Source organism: Panthera onca, chromosome C1 (genome assembly GCF_046562875.1).
Source record: "Panthera onca isolate mPanOnc1 chromosome C1, mPanOnc1 haplotype 2, whole genome shotgun sequence".
NCBI lineage: Eukaryota > Metazoa > Chordata > Mammalia > Carnivora > Felidae > Panthera > Panthera onca.
Window position 1 is genome coordinate 121862631 of NC_138346.1, and position 27952 is coordinate 121890582.

The 27952-nt window shown below is 50.2% G+C and overlaps 1 protein-coding gene across 1 annotated transcript; it reads right to left on the reverse strand.

Moving 5' to 3' along the window:
* On the reverse strand, window positions 1–27952 carry CD2 (CD2 molecule). Its single transcript, XM_060625414.2, has 6 exons — window positions 27923–27952; window positions 12664–12754; window positions 12240–12542; window positions 8001–8234; window positions 4020–4142; window positions 1–752 (listed from the first exon to the last, which is right to left on the reverse strand). Exons 1-6 carry the CDS (start codon window positions 27935–27937, stop codon window positions 454–456), a joined length of 1065 nt encoding a protein of 354 aa, XP_060481397.2. The 5' UTR covers window positions 27938–27952; the 3' UTR covers window positions 1–453.

Below are 27952 nucleotides of genomic sequence, written 5' to 3' on the forward strand. Positions count from 1 at the left end.
TCAAATGAAAGCTTTTATTTCCCTTCTACGTCCAAGATGGTGGGCAAGCGTCCACCAGATACATAAGAAACCCAAGGGCGTCTTGAGCAGGCAGACGGCTTGCAGCGAGGTCCCGGTGCCGCAGGACGCCTCACGTCTGCACGGGATCTGAAGGGGAGGCAAGGACTTGGTGGTCGGTGGCCCATCCTCCTGGTGGTGGCACTTGTATTGCCAGCCCTTCTGGGCGTGACAAGGAGCAGCGGCTCCAGGTGTTAGAGCATGCAGGTGAGCTAGGAGATGCCGACACGGCGTGGCCCGAGAGCCCAGGGGGTGGTCATCCTACCGCAGAACACGCCTGATGGAAGTGTAGGTGCTCCCCCTCCCAGCGGAGAAATTCCACGGTGCCTTTATGGGAAAGGACGATTTCTATCGCTTTTAATTAGAGGAAGGGGACACCCAGGTCAGGAGACAGAGTTATGAGTTTCCTGTGGCCCCACGGGGAGCTTTGGGTTGAACTCGAGGCCTGGGGAGGGGAGGGCCTTTCTGCTGATAAACTTGTGTGGCTGGTGGAGGGGGGGCCTTCCTCTGCTGGTTGTGCTGGGCCCGGTGGCCAGGAGGCGGTGGCCGATGACCCGGGGCCTGGGGCCGATGACTGGGCGGTGGAGGAGGCCGGGACGCAGCGGGACTTTGAGGAGTCGAGCCTGGCACCTGGCAGGGCTTCGGGCCCCTTTTCTTGGTGGTTAGTCTGCATGCTCTTATCTCCAGCTCTTCATCTGCAACAATAAAACCTCTGACAGGTCTCTCGGTAAGATAGGATTGGTGTAAATATTTACCGAGTGGTAAATATTTACCACCTACGTGCAAAACGCCATGCTAGCTGTTTGGGGGGATGCGATGAGGCAGAAGCCCCCTCTGTGCTCTAAAATGTCCAGGTCCTATAGGAGAGACAGAAACGCCCACCGGCAGGGTGGAGTGAGAGCCCAGGGCTTCCAGAACTCAGGGAGCCAGAGGCAAAGAGGCGGGTAGAGGAGAGGGCTTTGTGTCTGGGTGTTCTGACGACATGGACCTCAGCGCCCTGCCTCTGGGTTATCCAAGAGACCATGCCCAGAGGGGACCCTGTGGTTAGAGCCCTCAGGGCAGGAGCTTAATAGAGGGGACATCAGCAACAGCCTGCCTTCAGGTGGGTTTCCCTGTTAGATCTGCCTTTCATGCAGGTTTGTTCCAAGGAACGTGAGCAAGAGGCTTTTGAGACCTTAGAAACTCCCTAGTGTCTATGCACTTCTCAGAAATTCACAAGCCAGCCCCATCCTCTTGGGGTTGGCAGGAAAAGAACTTCTCGCCCCGTCTGGAATTTTCCATGATGTGTGACTGCCCTCCACGAAGGCAGGGCCACAACTCCCAGTAACGTGGTTGTTCCTTTGCTGTCTTAAAACCACACGGGCCATCTGTGAGGAGGCTTCCTACTTCTCTAGGCCTGGAGGGCCCCGCTGGCCCCTCGGGCCTCCCTGGGCTACGAGGGAGGCATTCTGGTCTCTGTGTCCAAAGCCATCCTTGGTGGGGGGGGAGGGGGCTCCCAAGGGAGCTAGGAAGAGGGTGTCCTCCTGGGGCCAACGAATGGCCCTACATGTCAGTATGGAGCGGGTACAGACCCGGGAATCACAGGCCCCCTCTGAACCCCCCTCCGTAGCTTCGGGTGAGGCTGCCCGTGGAAGAGTCGCCCCTCATGGCAGAAAATGCAGTCTCAGGTGGCTTTGAACGTGAAGACTCAGAGTCTAACAACATGGTTGTGACACGTGAGGGGCCAGAGTGCTCTGTGCACCAAAGGTCAAGGGCACAGAAAGGGAAAAACACATCCTCTATGCCACCTTTGCTGGCCCGAGGTAGCGGTGGGTACACCAGCACGCTGTGGAGAGGACCTTGACCCTGACCCCAATTCCCAGCAGTGGGGCTCTTACAGCCCTCGTCTAAGGCAAGCTTGGGCTGCCCATTTGTCCGCCACCCACCGTCCCGTCCGTTTGTTCTTCAGACATCTATTCCCTGTCTTCTGGGTTCGGGTGCCATGGCTAAAGTAGCAGCAACAGCTCAGAAGCCTGAAATCAAGTGACACAGAGCGGAACCGCACACAATGCACACAATGTCCATCTCCGGTGAGAGCCCGGAGGGGTGCAGGCAGAGCCCAGGGGCTCCGGGAGGAGGGGTGGGGTGTGGCCAAGTGGCTGAGACCCCAGGCCGGCTCGCACAGACGGGTGAGCTGGGGCTCGGAGCGGCCTGCCTGGCAGAGCAGGACTGTGGGGCCCGGTTTGCCCACGCCTGTCACTTCAGCCACTGCCCAAATGTCTGCTCCCAGGAATTACTCCACACTCAGTGTCCTTTCTCACTCATCTCATCTCCTGGGTACGCACCCGGGGCCCAGACTAGGGTGACGCAAGCAAGACGCCCAGGGCATGGCCTTGAAAGAGCCCTCACTCTCAGGGTTGGGCAAGGGCAGCGTGGGCCCTGAGGGCGATGGTCTCCTTCAATTTTGCTTCATTTGATGGGCTCCCGGCTTATATCGCCCTCGTCCTGACTCAGCCCGCTGGCCATAGGATTGGGAGGGAATCACTTACCCTCACTGAGCTTGAATTTCCTCACCTGTATGGATATTATCTATCTCACAGGATCACCGAGACAGTTGGATATGATAATGAACACGAAGCATTCTGTTACAGAGATAAGTGCCTGGCACAAGTGACCGCTTGTCAGCGTCGGCTAATGATCACGCTGGTCACTTTGGCCTGGCGAAAGCAGGGATCGCCTTGTCACGGGGTGCCACACGAGGGCCATGTTGGAAGAATATGTGGTCTTTGACCATCAGGCAGTGGACAAATGCAGGGGGACTCGGGCAGAGAACCGCCTGAGCAGGGCACAGGGGTGACGGAGCTATGCGTGCCTGTGGGACTCGGCAAGCAATTCTGCTCCACGGGGGCAGAGAGCGCTGGAAAGATGGTGGTGGAAATATGGCGCCACACTGGGGGCAGTGGTGTGGCAGGACATGGGGCTGAGGGGCAGGGGCCCGAAGGAGACCCAAGGCGAGAAGTCTGAAGGAAGCAAGCTAAATCCAAAGGGGGTCCAAGGCCACCCCCGCTGGGGCAGGTTCAGCCCACGTCCTTGTTAGCGTGGCACTGCCGGTGGCCGGCATGGGCCTCCCGGGCCCACTCTAGGGAGAGACCCAGAGTGAGGGGACCCAGCCCTACAGTGAATGGCAGATTGCCCAGGACCCAAGGGACCTTCCTGCCTGGCTGCATGGCTTGCTGTTGGCCAGACACAGCTTGCTGGACGCTCCTGGAGCATGGGGCCCCACCCCCACCCCAGAGCCTGCAGGGACACCTAAGGCACCGTCATGTGAACTCACTGCCTTGGGTGGCCTGTACTGTATGCTCTTTGAGCCCAGCTCCCCACTTCTGAGCCTAACGTTCTCATTCTTGGTGGCTGTTGGAAAGGCCTGACTTGCAGACGCAACAGTCCCAGAACTAGCACGTTCTGTCTGAACAACAAATCGGAAAGGGGGGCATAAACCCCTGGTTTTAGACCATACGTGTCCTCGCAGGTCCCTGAAATTGTACCTGTGCTCCTAGGAGCCTGGTCCTGAACACATCTTGGGCCACCCTCTCAAGAGAGGACGAGATGTTTGTTGATGGAAACCATGTTTTGATGGTAACCGTTCTACCCACGTGGAGACGTGTGGCTCATTCGAAATAGGTCCGCATAGGCCTTCACCGAGTCAGCCTCGGCGGGGGATTCCAGGAGGCCAACCAGGATTCGGCTTCTCACAGCTCTCCTACTGTCGCCACCGAGAATGTGTTTTTCAAAGATCAAGCTAACCACAAAATGGAACACAGTGTAACCGCTGGTGATAAGCCTGACATCCTCAAACTCCCCATCTCCATTATTTTCTTTCCAGACTCAGAGTGTCGTCCCCATGAGTTGTTTCCATGGGGATTTTGCCTGGGGCCTGCAGGGGGACAGAAGTGGGGGGGCGGGGGGCGGGGGGGGGGACTTACCATTCTTCCTACTGTTCTGTTTTTTCCTCTTGTTGATGTAGAAAATGAGTAGCACCATGAAGATGACGAACAAGGTGCTTCCTCCACAAACACCAATAATGAAATACAGGTCCAGACCCTTCTCTGCAAGAGGAACAGGAGTGGCTGGAGCGGGGGAGGGGCCCCGGGCAGAGCGGCCATCTCACTGCGCTGGCCAAGGACTCCTGCCTCCCGCATGACGCGGATAAAAAGAGCCTGATGGGACTTTTCAACCTCAGAAAAGCCGAGCTCATGGAGGCTCTCAATTGTGTCAGCCTCCAAAAGGGCAGGGTCCAGGATAAGCCCCCCCACCCCAGATGGCTCCTGGGGGGGGCGGGGTGCGGGCAGCTGGTCTGGACTGGAAATGCCAAATTCCTCGTGTGCTGGGACATTGTCCACTGCTCCTCATCAAGGCGCATGTCACAGAAGTTTAGCTCTGAGGAGGAGTTTAGAGACAATCTAGCGTCACCTTCGAGTTTCACAGACAGGCCCAGAGAGGGAGGATGAGTTGCCTGAGGCCACACAGCATCTGTTTCTGAGTGGTTCCTTTAAGCAGCCCCTCGTGTCCAGGTTTCTGCACTATTTACCCACCTTCATCTCTGGCTGCCCTCCTGCACCATTTTTTCCCCCTCACCCTCTTGACCAGGCATTTTCCAAAGACTTGGGGTAAATCTTTCAGTTGTCCGGCCCACTGGCCAGCAACCCCTCCCGGATTTTCCCCGGCCCGTGAGAGAACCTCACACACACAGTGAGTTAGCAGCAGCCGTGGATTTGATCTTCAGCTCACAGACCGTCAGTGGCTGTAATGCAACGAGGCTGACAACAACTCTGTGTGCAGAAAAATGGGTTTGAATCCAGGCTCTTCTAGGCAAGAGCTGTGTGACCTTTGGTAAGTGACTCCATCTCTCTGAGCCTGTTCCATTCTTCATAAAAGGGAGATCATGAAACTTACATCACAGGGTGGCTGTTGGAGGTCAATCAGATAATGGATGTGAAAGTGCTTTGTAAACTGTAAAACAACACATAGGGGTGAGGTCTTGTTCTTAGTAGAGCCCTGTGCACTGGTGATTCTGGGAGCCATTTCCCAGGAGAGGTGCTGGGCCGGCTGCCCTTTGTGAGTCAACAGCAGTTAGAGAGGCAGCAGCTGGGGCCGTGTGGCAGGGGACTGGCGCATCTGGAGAACAAACTGGAGCTCAGCCAGTGTCACAAGGAAACCCTTTTCCAGCCCAACGTCCCCAGGAAGACCCTGTTACCCGGGAAGCCCAGGATGGGCCCTGGGAGCAGGCCAGAGGCCCGAGAAGCAAACTGAACAGATCTGACTGCAACAGTTTCTTCATTCTCTCTTTCCTCGGGTCTCTCTCTGCCCCATTCTTTGCCTGCCGGTTACACAACCTCTCCCTGCCATATGGACGAAGGTGCCTCCATTCGAAAAGCAGGCAGGACACTAAGCTCCCATTCCATGGGACCGAGAAAGCATTGGGTCCTTTAGGCTCCTCAGGCTGGAGCCAGGGGCTGCTGGAGTCTCTCTCGGGCTCAACTCCCCAGGATCTGAGACAGATCAGGGAGTGCAGGCCGAGCCACGCAGCCATGGGGCAGCCACATCCCAGTGTGGGGGCACTGGGAGATACTCGGGCATGCCTCACACCGCCCGCTGGCAGGCCTGTCCGGCGTGGCCCTCCGAGGCACCTGGGGTGCTCTCCACAGGGAACCTTCCACCTTGTCTCCGAGGCAGCCATGGCTCCATCATTTAAAACCACACCCTCTCCGTCTCTGAATCCAAGCGTTCGGCTTCCTGTGTGCCCTCCTGGAGATGATGTGCCCCTACGTTCCTGTGATGGGGTCCTTCTTCTGCCTCCAAACCTGCTCCTCCCTCAGGGTTTTGGTTTCGAGGACAGGCTCACCTCTGCTGAGCCAAATGGTTAGTCTTGTCCTTGCCCTGCTCTGGCTTGGCCCTTGAAAATGATCCCTTTGAGGGTACCTGCACCTCCCCCGGGGCCCTCCCAAGGTGTTCTTCCCATCTCTTTCTCGGCCCTTCCTCGGACTGGCGTCTGCTCTGCACCACAGAGGAAAGGACACGAAGGTTCCACCTTTGAGCCTTGGCTTCTCCCGAGGCCCTTCCTGACTCCATCCCTGATGCACACACATGTCTATACTCGTGGGCTCTGGCTAAAATAAACATGAAGAGCAGGGTTGCCCGATAAAACACAGGACACCCAGGTTCATTTGAATTTTGGATAAACAATGGATAAGTTTTAGCATAAGTATGTCCCATGAAGCACTTAGAAGATACTTATACTGTCTTTTGTATTTGCTAAGTGGGGCAGCTCTGATCAGGGGCCTCCCAGAAGGGGGAAAAGAGGTTGTGAAGTCAAGAAGGGACCGATAGATTCACGCAGGGAGCCTCAGTGATCAGGGGGCAGGGGGGCGCGGAGCCATGGCTGGGGACCAACATGAAGAGTGAAGTGATGCTGGTCTAAGCATGTGGTGGGCAGACTCTAAGCTGGCCCCCACAGCCCCCCACCTCCAGGTATTCCCATCTCTGTGCAGTCCCCTCCTATGCATGTGGGCTGGGCTTACTGAGTTGCTTCTGAAGAACAGAACACAGCAGAAGTGATGGGATATGTCTCCTGAGGTGAAGTTACAAAGAGACTGTGGCTTTGGTCCCGGGTACTTACTCTTTTTCTTAGCCAGCAAGGAGGAAAGCTAGCAGCCATATTGTGAGGTGGCCCAACGGTCCACGTGAACGAGCCTGGACATGGACCCTCCCCGCACCGAGCCTGGGCCTGACTGACATGACTGTGGTCCCTGCCGGTGTCTTGACTGCGGCCTCACGGAAGACTGAGCCAGAACCAGCCAGCAAAATCATTCCCAGACTCATGACTCACAGACACTGGGAGACAGGAACTGTCATTGCAAGCCACTAACAAAAGTAATCTGTTATGCAGCAACAGATAACTAATTGAAAGTATATATGAAAAAGCCTCACTTCTGACTTCATACCAGTTCAGGGCTGTTTCCAGAGGTAGCTAACCAGCCATAGTCCCTGTGGAGACTCAGGGCGTCTGGCCAATTAACTATTTTTGTGTGTGTTCGGTGTCCCTTCAGAGGGGTTAACCAGACAGCACGGGAAAGGTACTCACAGGATACCAGAAGAAGAGACTTTTGGAGCTCATGGCGCTCATTCTCTTTGTGGACCAGGTGACAGAAGCCCAGAGATGGGGGTGGGGGTGGGGGAGCTCTGACGAGGTAATCTTGCTAAATTTGGACAGACCCAAACTAGAAGTCCAGGCCCCTGGTCCCCAGAGCTCCCACTACCACAGGCTGCCTCTCAAGAATTACTTCCAGGGGTCATGTCAAGCTGGGGACCCTGGAGAAGAGTTTAAACTCTTAGAGTTTCAGGACTTCCTGGTGCTGACACCACACGGGGCTGTCAGCTCTGTGGTGGGAGGAGCTTCGCCTCACTGTGTCCACCGTCCTCCCTGGCCGTGAGCGTGTCCTCTCCCCGTACCCCCCTAACTTCTGGGTTTATACAGCCCTTCTACCTTTGCTCCTGGTAGGAAGTACTGCCCATCTCCCTTGTACAAAGTAATCTTTTTTTGCTCCCTTCTCCATCATTACCTTGGGAGTCACAATCCTGGTCACTGACTAGCTGAGGGACCTCGAGCAAGTCAGTTGACCTCTCTGGGAAATGGGGATTTGCATGAGATAAACCTCGACAGTTCCTTCAGAGGATCTTTTCGATTGCCCGATGTTAAATTGTGCTCCATGGACGGACGCCCAAGAACACCCCACCCCTCTCTCCTTCAAGGCTTCCCTTGAAGGGTTCCAGAAGGAAGAGGTGTGTTTTCAAAGGGCTGCCTCTCAGCCCAGTCCCCTGTGCCCCAGAGGGAGTCTCTGCCCCAGACCTGACAGGCTGTGTTTGCCAAATGAGCTTGGGATGTCTGACCAGTGTTTGCCACGCACCTGAACAAGTGATCATCTTCACGTCGCTTTCCTTGCTGACTTTGTTTTCTGCTGTGCAGTTGACTAATATCTTCCGCTTGTTTATAAACCTGTATGTGCTGAACTTCGAAGAAACGGGCTTGATACTGGTCCCATTTACGTACAGTTTTAATTCAGGGTCTGTTCCATTTGATATCTTACAGACCAGGGTTTTGTTGATACAATTCCAGTCGATGTTAGGCGTTGAGACCTTCTCTGGAAAAAAAAAAAAAAAAAAAAGATCCAATTCATAGTAGACCATTTTCTGATTTTAACTGACATACTTATTTACGGAGGGGGGAATGGAGCTAGTCTGGGACCAGGAGACGATTTCCGAGACCACTAGCTATTGTTGCAAATCCTTTTTATTTAAAAAAAATTTTTTTAATGTTTATTTTATTTTTGACAGAGAGAGACAGAGCATGAGTGGGGGAGGGGCAGAGCGAGAGGGAGACACAGAATCGGAAGCAGGCTCCAGGTTCTGAGCTGTCAGCGCAGAGCCCGATGTGGGGCTCAGACTCATGAACTGCGAGATCATGACCTGAGCCGAAGTCGGATGTTCAACTGACTGAGCCACCCAGGCGCCCCCATTTTTATTTTTTTTATACAGCACACTCAGAACAATTTTTTTATGGTGTTCATAGATACATCATATGAGCAGGAAAAAAATGCATCCTGTCAAATGTTTATGTGCTATTTTATACCTCAAAATGTTTTCACATACATGATGTCACTTAATCTTAACAAAGAGAAGAGGCTGATTTTTCTTGCCATTTACAGTGGACATCCCCAAAGCCCTGAGAGGTTCAATGGTGATCTAAGGGCACCCACTAATAAATGGCAGATAACGGGAGGAGCTCACTCTTCTAAGCCCAAGTTCAGGAGCATGGGTAAGACAGCATGTCTTGATCCCCAAAACTTGAGGGGGGCAATGCTTCCAAGCAGCCAGGAACCCTACCCTGGAGGTGTCGTTACATGTGTGGTCTGGGACCTTTGTCACAAACAGACCCTACTCCCATCCATCCACCAGGTCCTGGGAGGAGAGGGCCGGGTGTGCAGCTCAAGTTCTGGGGTGAGTGGGTACCAGCCCCTCATAATCATCAACTCCTTGCCTCTCTTTTTCTGACACAATAATATTCCAAGGCTGCGTCATGAAAGAAAAAGCCCTTGGCTTCACACAGGGCTGGTCCAAATCCTAACGTCACCACTTCTTAGCTGTCTGACCTCCTCCTTTTTCTTCTCTTCTGTCCTTGTTCTCACCCTTGCTCTCTTTTCCCAGACTTAACCACCTTTCTCGCTCAATTTCTCTCCATCCGTTATGCAGCCAGATGGCTGCTTTTTCAATGACCCCTCCCTCCCTGCCTCCCAGGCAATGTATCTTCTCTGTGCACGTTCCCATCAAATTTCATTTCTGCTCTAGTAGATAGGTATGCAGAAATTAACTTTTCTTCCCATCCCAAGATTCTTTGGGGTCCAGAATGAACCGGATGGAGGGCCTACAAGGCAGGGGCAGTGAAGAGTCTAGGGGTCAAGTCAAGGTGTCTATTTGCCTTTTCAAAATGGAAAGAATCTTCTTTCTATTTCTAACAGTAACATCTAGTCATTGTAAAACTTGATCAGCTACAGTAACATGTTTCAAGATTAAAAAATCGCGTGTAATTCTACTACCCAGAGTCAATAGACGCTTTTGATACGTAACACACGTACACATAATGTTTTAAAAACTAAAACTGGATCGTATGATTTTGTAGTCTGCTTTTTTCCCTCCTTACTGATGATCTGTTATGAAATTCTTTCCTTTCTGAACATCAAGAAATATTCATCTCCCCATCTTTTTAAATGAGGTGTCTTAATTTAATGAAGAAGTTTGTAACTGCTGGGGACTTTGTGACCCTTTCCAGTTTTTCACTAACATAAACCACACAGCGATGAGCAGGTTCTTGGAGCCATGTCTTTGTAAATGTCCTCTCTGTAAGTAGCTTCCCGGAAGAGGCATGGCTGGATCCAGTGGGGGCACATCACATAGACGAGAACTCCCTAGATCCAGGTTGCTAGGATTTATTAGTTCTCCCCTAAGCTCTCTTTTAAGAGAACTTCTGATGCCTCTTTAGCCAGGGGTAGCAGCCTCCTCAAGGAAACTGAAACTATAGATGCGTGAAGAAACAGGGTTGGGGTAGGGCATCAGCACTGAGCAAATGGGTATTGGGTCCCAGGTGCTGTCCAGCACCTTTGCTCCGTTATCTCATTGAATATCCCATGGAGTTATTATTACACAAATCAGGCTCAGAGCAGACAGAGAATTTGCCCAAGGCCATGTTGCAAGTAATGAGGACCAGACCACAAGCTGAATTAAGATGCCGTGTGACACTGACACACACACACACACACACACACACACACACAGACTCACTCACTCAGCAGGCACCAGTCGTGTCATGGAAAGATCTCTGTCTTTTGGCCAAGGAGAGTGGGGGTTATTTTTGGGTAATGAACACATTCTACAATCAGTTGTGAGCTAGTTGCCTAACTGAATATACCAAAAGCCATTGAATTGTACACTTTAAAAGGGTGAATTTCTGGTATGTGAATTCTATCTCAATAAAGCTGTTTGGCGGGGGGGGGGGATGTCACCATCCTCGTTAAGAGAAGCGCTGAACTTGCACCCTGACCCTGCTCCTGTCAAACTGTGAGACTTCGGACAAGTTGCTCCTGATTCCCTCTGGATGATAAGAGGATGCTGTCCGCATTGCTGGGAACCTTAAACAGGATCACGTAGCAGGGCACCTGATGCCTAGTTGATAAGCCATCATCACTGCATTACTAGATGAGACACACGTGTAAGGCTCGTGTTCAGGAGAGGACACTTGAGCCCATATGGACAGGAGTCAGGAGAGCTGTGTTCCCAGGGCCCGGAAGCAGAGGCCCCTTCCGGCTCTGTTCTTAGTCTCACCCCATTTCTGGAATATCCTCTCCGTTCAGGGTTGCAGGACTAGGGTATGGAAAGTTGTCATTTGCAGGGAGCTGGCCCATCTGGGATTGCTAGAGTGGGGGCTGGGAACAGGCCGGAGGGTGATCCTAGGGAGGGGGAAGGGACCTCGTCTCTGGCGACAATTCCTGTGCGAAGCACAGAAATATTGATTTATTTGCCCCCTGAAACTCTGGCTCATGCTGTTGCTGGAGTTCCTGTCTTTCTCCCCAAGCTTCTCTTCCTCCTATTGCGCCCCTCCCCCTGCTGAGGGTCTCCTGGACTTTCAACTTGAGTGTCATTCAATTTCACTTTCTCTTCCTTGTCTGCTGTACCCAGACCAACTTGCCCATCCTTCCCCGCCCCCCCACCCCCGTGTACCCTGTTTCCTCATTTACAGGCACCCTTTATCGAGGCCAGTGGTCGCGCTTTGGCTGCCCATGAGTCAGCTGGGGTGCTCGAACACCTGCTGATGCCCCGGCCCCATGCCAGGGAGTTCGGATTTGATTGGTCCGGGCTGGGACCTAGGCACCGGTAACCTTTCCCAGCACCTCAGTTGACTCTAACAGGCAGCCTGAGTTACGAATCACCAGCCAGCTCCTTCTCACCTCACTCGGATTATAGCAGCAGCTCCCTGGCTCGCCGGCCCTCCCAGCCCACCACACACAGCCAGCCACCCCTGGCGTACCTTCTACAGAGAACAGCAAGAGTTAACTTCTGCTTCTGATCGCTCTCCTGTTGAGTTGATCTCAAACATGGGCCGTTCATCTTTAAATTCATCACTTCCAGCCCTTTAGGGCTTAGAACGACTCCTTCAGGGCATCCTGGCTTCAAACGGCTCTCCCGATGGAAGACCCAGAACTCTCCAGCTAGCCTGCCCCACACCCCGCTTGCTCCTTCACGAGCCACCTGGAATGACCGCTGTTTTCTTCTGCCCACGTGCTCCCCTCCTCCTGATTGATGCCACCTTAATCTGGGTTGGACACTCAGTTCTATATCCCCGTAACCTCTGAAGAGAGCGTTTTAGGCAAATAGAGGTGAGGATCTCTCCCCCGTGGATTTCCACACGTGTGGACCTCATCTTTTCCACAGGACTGGAGCCCTCACTGAGCTGGGAGAGAGGCATTAGATTTTTTTTTTTTTTTTAGAGCTCGCCCAAGGCCAAGGTCAGGCCGGGCCGGTCCCTAAATGCTATTCCCCTACTTACTAAACAGCACCCATGCTGAGATGAAGGAATTTAGGGAATAAAGACTTACCTTGAATCTTCAGCTGAAATGTTTTTTCCAACGCATTCTTTCCATCCTTATCGTATATGACTACCTTGTAGGTATCGCTGTCTTCTAGCATCAGATGTTTAATTTTCAGAGTTCCATTCACTGACACATTATATTTTTCATCTGGATTCTTAGGCTTGTTGCTTATTTGGAACCTCACCACCTTCTTTTTGCCTTTTTCCCAGTGTATATCATCTATATTAATCATTTGAAAACCAGGAATGTCCAGGTTGATGTCCTGACCCAGGGTACCCCAGACGATATCATCATTTGCAGGAGCTGCACCTATAAAAAGCAAGACAGTTATTGAGATCTTGAGACTCCCTGCCAGAGAAAGCTGGGCTCTGGCCTCTTCGACTCTAACACTCGCCCCAAGGTCGCCAGTGGAGACCCACCGCCACCTTACCTTGGATGGAAAAGACGAAAATCAGAAGGAAGATTTGACATGCGAGGCTCATCTTTGGGATTAGTTTCCTTGTTGTGATTCTGAGCTCTTCCTGCAAAAGGAACTGAAGTAAGACCAGTGGAATCCACCCTCTGAGAACCAAACCACGTGCCTCTCTTTTTTGCTTCTTCTACTGCAGCAATCACACACACACACACACACACACACACACACACACACACATGCATGCACATACCAACCCTGCTGATGTGCTCCTTTACCAAAGCAGGTATGTCTGTAGGGGTACAGGTCTTCTTACCACATTTTAATCCTCACAAAGACCTTGGGTGGGTTTTACTAGCCCCCTCAAAGACAAAAGGAACCAGGAGGCTAAGTAAACCGCTCGGGATTCCCCTTTGGTTACCGAGGATTCAAACCTAACCATTGTACCCATTCTGCTACATGGCCTCTAGCAAGATCACATAAAAATACAGGTAAATGTTCCTGAGTATCATCGCACAAACCTGTATCCTATGATTAAAAGCAGTGGGAAACGTATGCATGTGAAAGAAGTATGACAGTGGATGTTTTTCTCATTCTCGAAAGACGTATTTTTGCATCCTAAAATTCTTTGCGATTAGAAAGAAATATAAGCCGAGTCTCGCCTGTAAAGACTTGAAATCCCCCAGAGCTTATGTTTAGCAGACATTTTACAACTCTGTTGAAATTCAGTTAGGTAAATAAAAACTTGTTCCCAAACAACAATGCGTAGAGTCTGTGGAATAATACCATCAAACAACCAGAACGAATCATTCAGAACATTTACGACGGATAACACTACAGATGGTTAAAAAAGAGAAAAGGAAAAGTGAGAGAGGATTCAGGAAGAGGGAAGAAATTTGCGAGTCAGGGAGAGAAACAAAGTGATGCATTGATAGATGCACACAGAAAAAAATGCACCGAGAGAGCCAGCCACAGAGAAAAGGGACACCCGATGACGGATTTCCAAAGTGTCTAGTTTTGTGCTTCCTTAGGATAGAGTGAGTAAAAATTTTAAGACTATGCTTGCTTGCTTTTTTTAAAATTTAGGCACAAATATGAATATTATCTCTGAGAAAATTGCCCAGGAAATGAAATTAAGTCAAAGCAATGGATCTCAACCACTGGGTAAAAGGAAACCTACACAGAACATTTACAGCACAGAACCTGCTTTGGATCCTCTATCCCCCTCTCCCTCTGCACCCCCCCCCCACACACACATGCTTTCTTCCTCTCTCGAAAATAAACATTTTTAAAAAGTGACATTTACTTATAGGCAAAAAGATGAACAAAATGAAAAAACATGCTGGAAAATATTTGCCACATATACGAAAAATTATTAATATCCAAGATCTAGAAATGTTTCCCGTTAATAAGAAAAGAAAAACTCAAGTTTTTTTAATTGGGCAAGGATACAAACGAGCAGTCTATAGAAGAAATGCTTAATAGAAGAAATGCCAAGCGCATGACAGGACATCTAACATAGCCATGAAATACCATTATCACCACCAGATTGGCAACATTGGAAAAGATAATAATTTACATTATTGTCAAGAGTATAAGAAAAACATGCATCTTTGTACAATAGGGAAGGGAGTACACATCCATACTTCATGGGGAATGAAATTTGGCAATATCTGCCAACTTCAAAATATGTATATATTTTTACCGAGTAATTTTAATTTGAGAAATCTGTCTTACACAGGTATTTACATAAATGTGCAAAAATTCTGTTCAAGGATGTTTGTTGTAGCGGTTTTTTTTTTTTGTAGTAGAAACTTGCAAACAACTAAAATTACAATATATTCATCTTATGAAATTCGGCATCAAGGTTAAAGTAGAATGAAGTAGACCTAACAGTGAGAATTATACTACATTATATCATATTATATATTACAATTAGTGGATGCACTGGGGGGAAAGTCCAGAAGGATGCTGCTGCCCTTTTAACAGTGTTCCTCCTTCAAGACTTCGATTTCGAGGAGGCTGATGAGAATTGTGCACTTTCTTTTTTAATTTTTTTTTTACGTCTATTTATTTTTGAGAGACAGAGAGAGATGGAGCACGAGGAGGAGAGGGAGACACAGACTCCGAAGCAGGCTCCAGGCTCTGAGCCTGACGCGGGGCTCGAACCCACAAACCATGAGATCACGACCCGAGCTGAAGCCGTTCGTCCAACCGACTGAGTCACCCAGGCGCCCCAGAAATGTGCACTTTTGACTTTACCAACTTCTGTGAGGTCAGAAATTTCGGTAACAAACGCTATTTTTGTAACGAAGTTTTTTATGTCTTTTTTTAAATAAAGGATGCTTCAGACACACGTGGTTTTTTCAAAAGCACAGGCAGATTCTGAGAAAGCATTAGCATCCAGCTTTCCACTCGTAAGTGACCAGCCCACTAGCTGGCTGCCCAACTTCAAACAGATCTGGTCTTGCCTCTGTGGCGGCCATTGTATTATCTGCCTCAGCTTTTAAAGGCAGTTGCCGCCCCCTCTTCCTCCCACTTCCCTGACAGTTTTTCCTATGCTTTCATGGAGCAAATGGAAAGCAGCTTTCTGTTCTTCTTTTTGAAACAATAATTTTCTCTTCCAGCTCATTCACTTCTAAGTAATGAGCATGACACCCAGGGCACGGACCGTGAAAAAGGAAGGGATTGGCAGATCTGACTATTAAAGTTTAAAACTTTTGTACATACAACCCCCTAAGAAACATTAAAAGACAAAGTACTAAGTGGGGCAAATGAATTGCCACATGTATGACAAAAGCTAATATCCTTGAAATGATTTTTTTTTTTTGCATAAATGTAGAGAGAAAAGACGGACACCTTGATGTTAAAAATGGGTCAAGGTCGTAAAAGGGACAATTCATAAAAGAAGAAATGCAACTGAAAAATAGGCCCATGAGAAAGTAGCCAATTTATTAACAAACAAAGCAATGGAAGTTTTAACATAGATTCTCATTTTTCATTAAAAAAATGAAATACGGGCCCCTGGGTGGCTCAGTCAGTTTAAGCGTCCAACTTTTGATTTCAGCTCAGGTCATGATCTCATGGGTCGTGATTTCGAGCCCCGTGTTGGGCTCCGTGCTGACAGCTCAGAGCCTGGAAACTGCTTCGGATTCTGTGTCTCCCTCTCTATCTCTATCCCTCCCCCACTTGTGCTCTCTCTCTCTCTCTCTGTCAAAAGCAAATAAACATTAAAATTAAATTAAAATTAAAAGAATTGAACTATACAGTGTTGATGATAAGTGAAAACAGACCTTCTGGTATATGGCCAGAAGAAATGCAAATCAGTGTAGAGTTTCTGGTAGAAAATGTGTCAGTGTGAATCAGAAGCATCAAAAATATTAATATTTGGACCCAGCAAGTCCATACCAATGATTTTGTCTTCTGGAAATAAGGAAGGACTCATAAGACTTGGCTCTAAGTTTATACACTGGTCTCTTTTACAAGTCAAACTTGGAAGCAATTTAAACGTCTGAGAGGAGGAAGTTGGTTGAGTTAATCACAATACGGACAAACTGCCTATGAAAAACAAAGGCCACAATAAGCAATATAATCTCACTGCTGCTTCTCAAAAAGTGTGTTGGGCAATGCACTACTACTCGGCAATGAGAAAGAACGAAATATGGCCCTTTGTAGCAACGTGGATGGAACTGGAGAGTGTGATGCTAAGTGAAATAAGCCATACAGAGAAAGACAGATACCATATGTTTTCACTCTTATGTGGATCCTGAGAAACGTAACAGAAACCCATGGGGGAGGGGAAGGAAAAAAAAAAAAAAGAGGTTAGAGTGGGAGAGAGCCAAAGCATTAGAGACTGTTAAAAACTGAGAACAAACTGAGGGTTGATGGGGGGTGGGAGGGAGGGCAGGGTGGGTGATGGGTATTGAGGAGGCCACCTTTTGGGATGAGCACTGGGTGTTGTATGGAAACCAATTTGACAATAAACTTCATATATTGGAAAAACAACAAAAAACAAAAAACAAAAAGTGTGTTGGGTATGTGTTTTCAAAGGATGTCCAGCAGGGCGTGGGCCCCTGCATGGTGGGATAATGGCCATTGCTCTGTTGTCCGTGGTTCTTGTCACTCTTCTAATATTTCTAACTTGATCACATATTGCGTTTCGACTGAAACTGAAACGTTTATTTCGATTCTCCGTGGGCCCCATACTTAGTTAAAATCTCCAGCACCACGGGCGAGTGAAGCGCCTGTCTTGGAATGTGAGGTTCCAGGAAAACACAGTAGAAAACACAGTGGGCGACTCATCCCGGTTTCTCCCTCACCATCCTCACCGCGGAAACCGGCCTCTGGGGCTTCTCTTGCTCTGTCTTCATGGACCCTTTTTCTTGCCCGACTAATACTCCTGGGGAAATGGATGAAAGGGAAGACGGGAAGAAGCCAAGCAGGAGGAGGAAGAAGGACGCGTTCTCAGAGGCTGCTGTGGGACCAACTCCTATCCCTGATCAGGGAAATGCCTCCTGTCCTGACCCCCACCGCCCTCTCTTGGGGTCAAGGTAACGCACTGGGGGGAACCAGGCAGTGCTGACCCTGGCAGTTCATACCCGACCGAATGTCGTCAGTTGCTGGATGTTGTTTTATTATTATTTTTTTAATGTTTATTTTTGAGAGAGAGAGACAGAGCGTGAGCAGGGCAGGGGCGGAGAGAGGTAGAGAAAGAGACACAGAAGCCGAAGCAGACCCCAGGCTCTGAGCTATCAGCACAGATCCCCACGTGGGCCTCGAACCCATGAACCACGAGATCGTGACTGAGGCTCAGCCGACGGAGCCACCCAGGCGCCCCTGAGTTGCGGGTCTTTTGAGCGGAAAGAAACTCAGGGAGGGATCTGGCCTCCACATTCCAGTGGAGGGTCCTGAGCTCAGGGAGGCCCAGGTCAGCAGCCAAATCCCCAGCCTCTGGGACACTGTGTGCGTCCTGCTGAGGCCCCCGGCTCATCCTGGCCTCCCTTGACTTAGGAGTCACTAAGTTTGGTCCCATCTTCCTACGAGACATCCATCTCCTCCCTTTGGTGCTTCCCACCGGCCCCTTTCCACACCTTCCCACACGCCCAGGTGAGAAACACGAAAAGGGGGCCGCATGAAGCATGAAGCATGTTAGACTAAAGCCCAGGATTCCAGGGCTTCACGGATGATCGGAAAGGCCACAGCCTGTGTGTGTGTGTGCAGCCCGGTCCTGCCCACGTCAGCAGGCTGTATACGGACAGTCGCATCAGAACCAGCAGCTGCGGCCACAGCCACTCGTGCTGCACGCAGGCCCACAGGTGGCCTCTAATGTATATGCATGGTGGGAGACCCCGTCTCTGAGAGCCTCCTCCTCTGCCAGGTATTACCTCCGCGGGGGGTGAAAACGGAGTTTTCTTATCTTTTCGCGTCTGCCACCCCCGCAGCAGGGAGGACGGCATCAGCCCACGGAAACAGTTCCTGTGCGAAGTCTGGGTTCCTGAGATGAGCATCACCAGCTTGGAAGTCCCCCAGGGGCCAACTGCGTCTGAGGGGAGGGGTACTGAGGGTTGGTCGGCGACCGTGTAATCACGTGATTACAGAGAAGGGCACTGGGGGCCAAGCCGACCCAGCCCACCGCCTGCTAGCTCCCCGGATCTGCGCGTGCAGGCCATGTACTGAGCCCCCGTGGCTCATTCGTGGCTCATCCGCGAGCTCATATTGAGATTCACATGCAGTGACTTGTTTTCAGCCTCCAGGGCGGTGCCTGGCCCCAAAGAGACTCTCCACAAACGCCCGTTTTCCTTCCTGTTGGCCACCACGTTCCTCACAGAGGGGTCTCCTTAAGTGAAGAAGCCGGAGGATAAAATCGAGAAGCTTCACCTTCAGAAAGAAGCTTGAGGCTCTCCAGAGCCTCTCAATCCTTTCCAGCAAGAAAGTCAGTGGTGTTAGAGCCACAGGAACTAGAAAACTTTACAAGGTTTCTTAGTAAAGGTGCTTTACTTTTTTCTGTTTTTTACTTTTGTAATCTTCCTGTCCCCCTCCCCCCCCCCCCCCCCCCTTTATTTCTCAGGGCAGTTTAGCTAGAAGGCCCACAGGACCTGGGAGTTCGTGATCTAGGAAGCCATGAGGCAGGGGACACAGGGAAACAGAGCGCTTCTGGGCCCCTGGGGTGGGAACACAAGCCCAGGACACAAGGAGGTAGAGCCAGCTGCCGGGAATAGAGGAAAACAGGCCGAGGCCTCGCGCAGCTGGCCGAGAGCAGCGTGCAGCGGGAACTGCCTGCTGACCTTGGCCTAGGCCGCGGGACGGGGTGGCTGGAAGCCCGTGCAGCGCTCTCACAAACAGCGAGAGCCCGATAAATGCTGGTTGTAGGAGCAAGCGAACACAGAAGGTGAAGGAAGAGTTGGTGCTATGGAATTCAAGCTGGGGGACCCGCGGGCCAGGTATGCTTTCGAACTTCTGCTTGCCAGCTGTCTGCTCTGCAAAGCCTCCACGTCTGAAATGGTGAGGTGCGGAGGCGGCGCTCTGCCTGCTCAACCCAGATCAGAAGGTTATGGCGAGGGCTAGATGAAGTCACCGACGAGAAACCTACACTGTGCACCGGAAGGGTTTGGAAGGTGCGGAGCTGGTGGGAGTGGCCATGAAAATCTTGCGGCGCGCGGGGTGGGGGGCGGGGTGGACCGTGCAGGGCAGGTTTCCGGGAGTTGGGTCAGCGGTGGTCAGACCCCACACCGGGTGAGAGGCTAAGTGCTTCAGGGTCAGGTGCAGAAAAGAAAACCATCACCTCAGGACAACCCAAGAAATTGATCCCTTCCGGCAGCTTCTAGGGCTGCCTTATTTCTCAGGACCTGGAGGCAAAGTTCCTGCCTGTTTCTGCCACCCTCTGGCCAGAATCTGAACTGCACCCTTGCTGATTTCTCTGTCGATGGTTGTTAACACTTAACCTTTGCAAACAGACCGTATATTTGCATAGTGTGTTCGGGCTACGCAGTTTCTCCCTCGAAAATGACATTCTCCCATCCACATAATATCTTTGCAGTTATAAGCATTTTTGTCGATGAACAAGCCAAAGTTTGGAGAAGCTTAATGAATTTCTGGGGAGACTTAGCCAGGAGACGAGCCCAGATTCTCTGGCTGTAAGACCTGTGTTCTTTCTGCTATCACTAGAGATGTGTCGGTTAGTTCTACCCCTACTATGGTAGTTCTCAGAATGGGAGCAGGGCATTCTCCCAGATATCCTCTCCTATCCTTTCCTTCTACCGTGGCCCCCAACTCCCTATACCCCATCTGTATCTGAGGCTGCCCGTGGGCAAGGGGTGGCATGGGCAGTCTCCCCCCCCCCCCCCCGCTCCCAGGGACCTCAGACAGGTGAGGGAAGTGAGACAGGCTCCCGGGAAGCAGGGTACCCTTGAGAAGCCTCACAGGTGGAATTCTCAGATCAAAGACGCTCCAGCTGGGAGAAGAGGTGCCTGAGCCAGACCTTGAGAGACCAGCTGGATGCAAGTTCATAAAGAGGTCAATGAGGGGGTGCCTGGGTCAATCGGTTAAACATATGCTCTTGACTTTGGCTAGGTCATGATCTCACAGTTGGTGAGTTTAAGCCCGTCACCAGGCTCTGCCTCTGCACAGAGGCTGCTTGGGGTTCTCTCTGTCCCTCTCTCTCGGCCCCTCCCCTGCTCACATGGTGTATCTCTCTCAAAATAAATAAACTTAAAAAAAAAAAAAAAAAGAGGCCAATTAAAGACAACCAGGCATGGGCCTGGTGGGAGGGAGTCACAGACACCAGGGAGCCTGGAAAGGAGCCAGTGATTCTGAGAGTGGCAGGCAGAGAAGCTGCAGTGAAAGGTTTCAGAGAAGGATGAAATTCATACTGTTTTCTTTATGTTTCATTTTTTAAAAATATTTATTTGTTTTTGAGAGAGAGAGAGAAACAGAGTGCCAGTAGGGGAGGGGCAGAAGAGAGGGAGACACAGAATCCGAAGCAGGCTCCAGACTCTGAGCTGTCAGCACAGAGCCTGGCACGGGGCTCAAACTCACGGACTGTGAGATCATGACCTGAGCCAAAGTCGGACGCTTAACCGACTGAGCCCCCCAGGCATCTAGGATTTCCTTTTTTTTTTTTTTTTAATGGCTGAATAATATTCCATTGTGAATATCTACCACATTTTCTTTATCCATTCATCCACTGAGGGACCCAGGGTTGTTTCAATGTCTGGCTAGTATAAATCATGCTGCAATGAACATGGGGTGTGTGTATCTCTTCAAGACAGTGATTCCATTTCCTGTAGATATATTCCCAGAAGGTGGGATTGCTGAATCACATGGTAGTTCTATTTTTTCATTTTTTGGAGGAAACACCATACTGTTTTCTAGAATGGCTGTACCATCGTGGTAAGTGTTCTTATGACAAAAACACAGGGACACAAGAAAACTTTAGAAGGTGTTGAATACGTCTGTTCCCTTGACCATGGTGATGGTATCACGGGTGTTTGCATATGTCCACACTCAACAAATTGTGTACATTAAATACATGCTGTTCTTTGTGTATCAATGATACATTTATGGAACTGTTTTTTTTTTAATGTTTATTTTTGAGAATGAGAGAGAGAGAGACAGAGTGCGAGTGGGGAGGGGCTGAGAGGGTAGAATCCGAAGCAGGCTTTAGGCTCTGAGCTGTCAGCACAGAGCCCGACGTGGGGCTCAAGCTCACGAACCGCGAACTCATGACCTGAGCCGAAGTCAGACACTTAACCAACTGAGCCACCCAGGTGCCCCTGGAACTGTTTTGTTTGTTTGTTTGTTTTTTAAGTTTTTTCTTGAATGTTTATTTATCTTTGAGAGAGAGAGAGAGAGAGAGAGACAGAGCATGAGCAGGGAAGGAGCAGAGAGAGAGGGAGACACAGAATCTGAAGCAGGCTCCAGGCTCTGAGCTGTCAGCACAGAGCCCGACGCGGGGCTCAAACTCACGAACTGTGAGATCATGACCTGAGCTGAAGTGAGACACTTAATCGACCGAGCCACCCAGGTGCCCCTGGAACTGTTTTTTTTTTTTTTTTTTAAAGCAACAACAGAGGAGCTCTCTAGAAGGTCCCTGGAAAGGGGCCTGCATCCTAGGCCTCCCCCCGCCCCCGTGGGTTTTGTCTGTAAACTTGTAACTAATCCCTCCTCCCTCCCCATGAGGGAGGGGGCAGTGCCACGTGCCAACGTGTGCCAAGTATGTATTAATAAACTCTGAACCATATTGGCAGCTTTGTGGTTTGCTATAGCCTTTTGCAGCCTGGGAAACGTTTTCCGATTAGAAGCCCCTGCTGTTTTATCTATTACATGTGAAAGTGAATACGTCTCCACATGTCCGCTGGGGGTTGGCAAGTAACATCAGAGTGTGCAGTGAGGGGAAAGGAATTAAAAAGGGAGCTAATGTCGTCCTCGGGGAATAGCTGGGGAAGGGAAAAAACCACTCTGGAAGAGATTTGCGGAGGGATAGTTTGCCATGTATTGTGACCACTCAAGGCAGAAGAACGTGTATGTTGTCCGCGCCCCCACCGTGTAAAAGGCAGCTGTAAAGAATGTGATGCCATGGGCTGACTTAGAGGGGGAGATTTTTTTTTTTTATCTCACAAGGCAGATTTGATTTCCTGTGAGCCATATGCTTGCTTTTCTTTTCCCCAAAAGGTCCATAATCTCATGTGGGAGAAATTCAGTTTTATTGGCTTTCAGAGAAGAGGGAATTGGAAATGTTAGATAAATAGAGACCACATGGCCCAGAATTTCACAGCACTCCCCCAAGGCTGTGGGCGGGCGTGTGCCACGAGGCTATAGATTTGTGGACGGAAGTGCAAAACGGACGTGTGCATGAGCTGTGGGCAGGGCATCAGGAAAGGTGGGATCTGGTCCCTGCTCTGTTGCTTAACGTTTTGGAAGCCCACTTTCCCCGTAGTGTGGGACCAGGGCAGGATTTGCTCCGTGTATCTGGCAAAACCAGTGTAAGTATCCAAGGGAGCACGGTATGATCCCTGGGACTCGAAAGGGCCAGTCGTGGGCCAGGCATTGTAACTTACAATCCAACCCAAGCTAAGGTATTTGTTTAGGCACATTTTAGGTAAATACTAATTAAACCCTATGTTAGAACACTTTGTCTACAAGTGGCATAAAAAAAAAGTAGCAGAAAGCCACCTGAAAATAACCTTAATCAAAATATAAAGCAAATGAAATGAAATGAAATGAAAGAAGTCACAAGGATGCAATATACAGCATGGTGACCATACTGAATAATACTGTATTATGTATTTGAAAGATGCAAAGAGTAGATCGTCAGATGCCTCGTTACAAAAAAATAAAAAATAAAACTGGTAACTGTGTATAGTGATGGATGCAACTAGGCTTTTAGTGGCGGCCATTTTTGCAATGTGTAGAACTATTGAATCATGATCTTGTACACCTGAAACTAATAGAATGTAATATGTCAGTTATACCTCAATAAAAAAAAAAAAAAAAAGTCTTAAAAAAGCCTAGACGTAAAGCTACCATCTGATCCAGCAATTCCAAGCTTAGGTATTTACCTGAGAGAATCGAAAACATGCTAACATCATTCTTGGCAATGAAATAGGGAGTGCTTCCCCCCCCCCCAGCCTTGCCAGAAAGCAAAGACCTTACTCAAAATAGGGAGGTGATTAGTTCCGTCGGTCTATCCGTCTGAAAGCTGACAGTGCTTTATGGAGAGGCTGCTATGTGCCAGTTTCTATTCTAAGAGTGGCATATATAACAGCAATCCAAATAGCCCCGGTTTCTCCAAGGATGTATATTCTAATGGAGCGATATAGCTAATAATAGCCACGTGAATATATACATTTTTAGGTGGTGGTATGTGCTATAAAGAAAACTAAAGCAATCCCAGGGGCTGCAGGGTGATGAGGCGGTACCATTTCAGGCAGAGGGTCAGGGATGGCCTAACTGAACAGGTAACCATTGAACAGAGCCCTGAAGGAAAGGAGTAAATCATGCGAGGGTCTGAGGGAAGAGCATTTCAGGGAGAGGGAACAGCAAGTGCAAAGGCTGTGAGGTAGGAGTTAAAAGGCTAGTGAGGACAGCGTGGGCTGAATTGGGGTGAGGGTGGTAAGAGATGAGGTCAGAGGGGGAGCAGGCAGGTCAGGCAGGGCCTGAGAGTCAAGGTAAGGATCTTGGAGTTGCATGGAGAGTTTCAGGGGGTTCTGAGCAGAGCAGTGGTGTTATGTGACATATGATTTTGCTAGGGTCTCTGTCTGCTCTGTGGAGACTAGGGGATAAGGGACAGGGGTGGAGTCTCGGTGAGGGCTGTGGTGACGGTCTGAGCCGGAGGCCCAGGAAAACATCAGCAGACACCCAAGAAGGGATCGCGTTAGGGGTATATCCCAAAGGCAGTGCCGGTGGAGTTTGCTTCTGGATCAGCTCTAGTGTGGGTATAGGACCGAGGTCTAGGAGCGGTTCGGGCACAGCGGGTCCATTGGCCCTGCTTTCGTCTGTATCTTCACTTTCAGGTGGGCTCTTCCATATGGTGGTAAACATGGCCACCAGTACCTCCTGGCCCACTTGGAGAGCCTCTCTCAGAAGAGCAAGGATGTTTTTTGTTCTGGAAGGATCCTCTCTTATCTCATTGGTCTGAACGGTGTTGAGTACTCACCCCTGAACCCATGAGACTAGCCAGGGGGTGGAGTTGCATTGACTGGGCTATGCCTGAGCCACATGCCCCATTCCCAGAGCGCCGGGTAGGGCCAGCTTCCCTTCGCCACCTGGGGAGATGTGGATAATGGAAAGAAAACCAAGAGTGGTCACTGAGAGAAGGGGGCTGGGTGTGGCTGACCACCAGTGTCCACTGCAGCCAGGTGGCGTTTACCAAGGGCATCAAGTGCAAATGGAAAGGGCTACGCATCAGAGATGCACACGGGTGAACTATCACGTATGGAGGCTGAGGAAGAAGGAGGGCCAGAGATATTTCTAGAATAGTTTAGGCAATGGTGCTACTAGAAATGGGGACCGTGGGATCCAAAGCATGTTTCCGTTGCAACGGGGCAAGGTGATGAGTTAGAGAGAGGCATGGGGGGGGGGGGGAGAGAGAGAGAGAGACACGTGAATGACTAACCACAGGTCAAGGCACAATGAAATAGATGTTCAATACGAAGAATAACCCGAATACGCAGGGGAAGCTATAATGGTGATGCCTGCAGGTCAGAAAGGGAGACATGGGACAAATTGTCCAGAAAGGGACAAATAGGCCGGTAGATATTTGGATCTGGCTCTCAACAGCCCAGGAGTGGAGTTTCGTTTTGTCATTGATAATGAGCACTTAATTATCCTGGGCCATGACCCTGCTAGGTAGGGAGCATCATTTCAGTTCACTCTGCCACCAGTGTGTGCACCAGAGCTGCTAATAGGTGGCCCGTGTGAATGCTCTGGTTCCCTCTTCCTTCTTGCCCCAGGGCACAGCCGTCTGTCCCATCAGAGAAACAGCCAGCGGAAAAATGGAGGGGCAAAGGACACTCGGTTTGGCCGCAGACGGAGGACCGGAGAAAGCTGGGTGGTTTTCAGGGAAGAAGCATGCGGAGAAGGAGGGGGTCCCCCCATAATTAAAGCCCGACACAGCACTTCTTGTAAAGGAGAGCAAAATGCAATCAGTGCAACTTCCCCAAAGACTGTTGGAAAGCTCCGGAGAAAGAAATACTCTCCTGTCTGTGGAGAAGAAAGAGAATTAAACAAGAATATGCTGCATCAGTTAAAGCTTCCCGGGAAAAGATAAGAGTGGTGGGGGAAAAAAAATCAGAATTAGATCACACCAGCCAAAGCAATTAAGGAGAATAAGATGTGCTTTTACAAATATCAGGGGAAAGGAGATTATGGAGAGGAAATAAGACTTAATAAATGCAGAGGACCATGAAATTAATGATGACCACAAACAGCTGAAATACCCAATTCACTCTTTGTTAGCCTTTAACTAGGAAACAAAGAAAAGAAAGCGCGCTATTACAACGTAAGGGCGACTTGAAGGGATCGTGGAGTAGACGCTGGCAGGGAGGAGGGTTCTGAAACATCGCGGGCACCTTCCTGGGACCCAACGCTCATGCAGCAGCCCAGCCCTGCATTTGCACTGGTGATGCACCATTTCCTGAGTTTCATGAATTGACAGAGCTTGAGCAAAGAAAGTAGAGCGAGGAGAGGGAGATGGGAAGGACAGACCCGGGCCAGGCGCCCCTCAGCCATGGGGAGTTGGGAACCATCAGAGTGGCCCCGAGGTAAACCACACACGGGAGCTCACCGGGTCTGCGACATGGCCCTCCCTGCCATCCTTCCCTGCCTCACTCTCTCCCTCCTCCTCTGGCGTCCACTATTCAGTGGTCAGTACACGTCTATTGGCTTATTCCCCACGAAGAGCTCGCCCATGAGATTGCCAGGTTTGTGAGAAATTGTAGGAACTGCAGAGAGGCTGGAGCATGCTGAGGAAATAAGAGTGGCTCGTCCTTCTTTGCTCAAGTGAGGAGATCGAGTTGGTTTGCATAGCTTGCTACCAGGAGTCCTGACCAATACAGCCAGGTGCTGCGACAGGCCCTGGGGATAAAGGTGTGAAGATAAGGGCATTGCTCTCCAAGAGCTCACAGCCCAGTAAGGGCAACATCGTATAAACAGAGCTTTGTAAGAGGATGTGATAAACACCATAATGGTGGACGTGCGGGCAAGGTGCCTGACAGAGGACGAGGGAGCCTCTCTGCTAGGGGATGCCAGTGAAGGCTTCTGAAAGTCCCCCATGCTTTCTTCTGCTGGATGACACCAATTTTGACCAGAGGCAAAGGAGTGCCTTCCAGACAGCAGGTCCCCATGTGCAAAGGCCAAGAGGCACCAACAGTGTGGCATCCAGTACATAAGTCATTCCTTTTCCTTTCTACATCTTCCCCGTATCTCTACCCTCCGCAGCCCGATAGTCTAAGTCAAATGTTTCTAGAGAGAGAGTTTTAGGAATAGATCGAACTGTTGGCTAACCACAGGTGTTAGGGACACTCTCTCCTCCCTTACTTGCCTTACAAAGGAGACTCAAATGTGAGAACAGCGCTGAACCAAGCAATAGACTTTCTGACCTGGTGGTGACAGAGGTTTGGGGGCGGTGGAGGGGAGATTCAAGGGCTGGAGTGCCATATTGATGACCACCTCCTGGGTCCAGATGGCTCTTAGGCCTCTGGAAAGCCACTGGGAAGTACAGAGCACCTCACACAGCTTCTCTTCATTCATTCATTCATTCATTCATTCATTCAAGAGGCGCCATGCCAAGCACCAACATGGTTCCCACCATCCCAGAGACGAAACTGTCACAGAAACGGAGGAATACCTGTAAATGGGAGACGTGCTGGGGAGGAGAGGCACAGGTGCTGCGACCTTGAACCCCAGGGCAACACGATCTGGTCAGGAAGGTGAGGGAGGCCTCCCTGCGGAATGACCTGGGATGGGAAGTACCGGTAAGCCTTTACCAGGCCAAGACGATGAAAGAGCATTGGCCCAGGGCAGGGACAAGAGCAGGGGCAAAGGCCCATGTAAGGATGGCAAGTGGGCAGGATGGGTGATAGAATGAATGTAGTGGTGTGGGGTGCAGGGTACGGAGAAGGTCACATTTCTGGCTGGGGAGAGGTGCCACCAACCAAGTGGGGACCCTAGAAGAGGACGTGTGGCCTCACTGAGCCTGGGCTCCTCTTACTCTTCACACCGACCTGCCCAGGGACCATTGGGAGGGCCCAGCGCTGTCACCATCACCCTGACTGGGCCCCAGACATCTGCTTTGATCATCAACAGGCCACATCATCTCCATTTCCCTAGTGGAGGGAACGTGGCACCGTGAGGCAACATTATTGCCACTGACCATGATGTTGCAACTGTTACTATCATTCTATACTGTTTTCGCCAACTGCCTTTTTGGGTTTTTTTTTCCCCCTCCTGAAAAAAGATGGGGCTAATGGTGAAGACAAAAGGCCTAAAAAAGAAGCTATTGACTTGGCAAAACATACTGAAGAGTTCTATGATCAATCAATCATACAGCGTTGGAATTGAAAGGAAACTTAGGGGGAAAAAAAGAAAAAAGAAAGAAAAAAAATCCCTTCCAGGGCAACTTTGACAGCTGTTAAAACACCCCTCGCTTCAGTGTTTCCAATCCCTGGGAGCAAACTGTCTCAAAAAGCAGCCGGTTCCATTGTGAGAGGGCTCTGATAGCAGGAGATATAGGCTTTTCTTGTATGGAGTCAGAATTGATCTCTGAGCAACCTCCACCCACCTGTCTTGGTTCCATTCTCCGGAGGCAGAG

What these genes read in the sequence shown, in the direction of transcription:
- CD2 (XM_060625414.2), bottom strand. An exon ending in TTTCGTCTTTTCCATCCAAG is followed by an intron (nt 12,543 to 12,663) that starts GTAAGGTGGCGG and finishes TGCTTTTTATAG; the next exon opens with GTGCAGCTCCTGCAAATGAT. An exon ending in GAAGATGATCACTTGTTCAG is followed by an intron (nt 4,143 to 8,000) that starts GTGCGTGGCAAA and finishes TTCCTCTTGCAG; the next exon opens with AGAAGGGTCTGGACCTGTAT.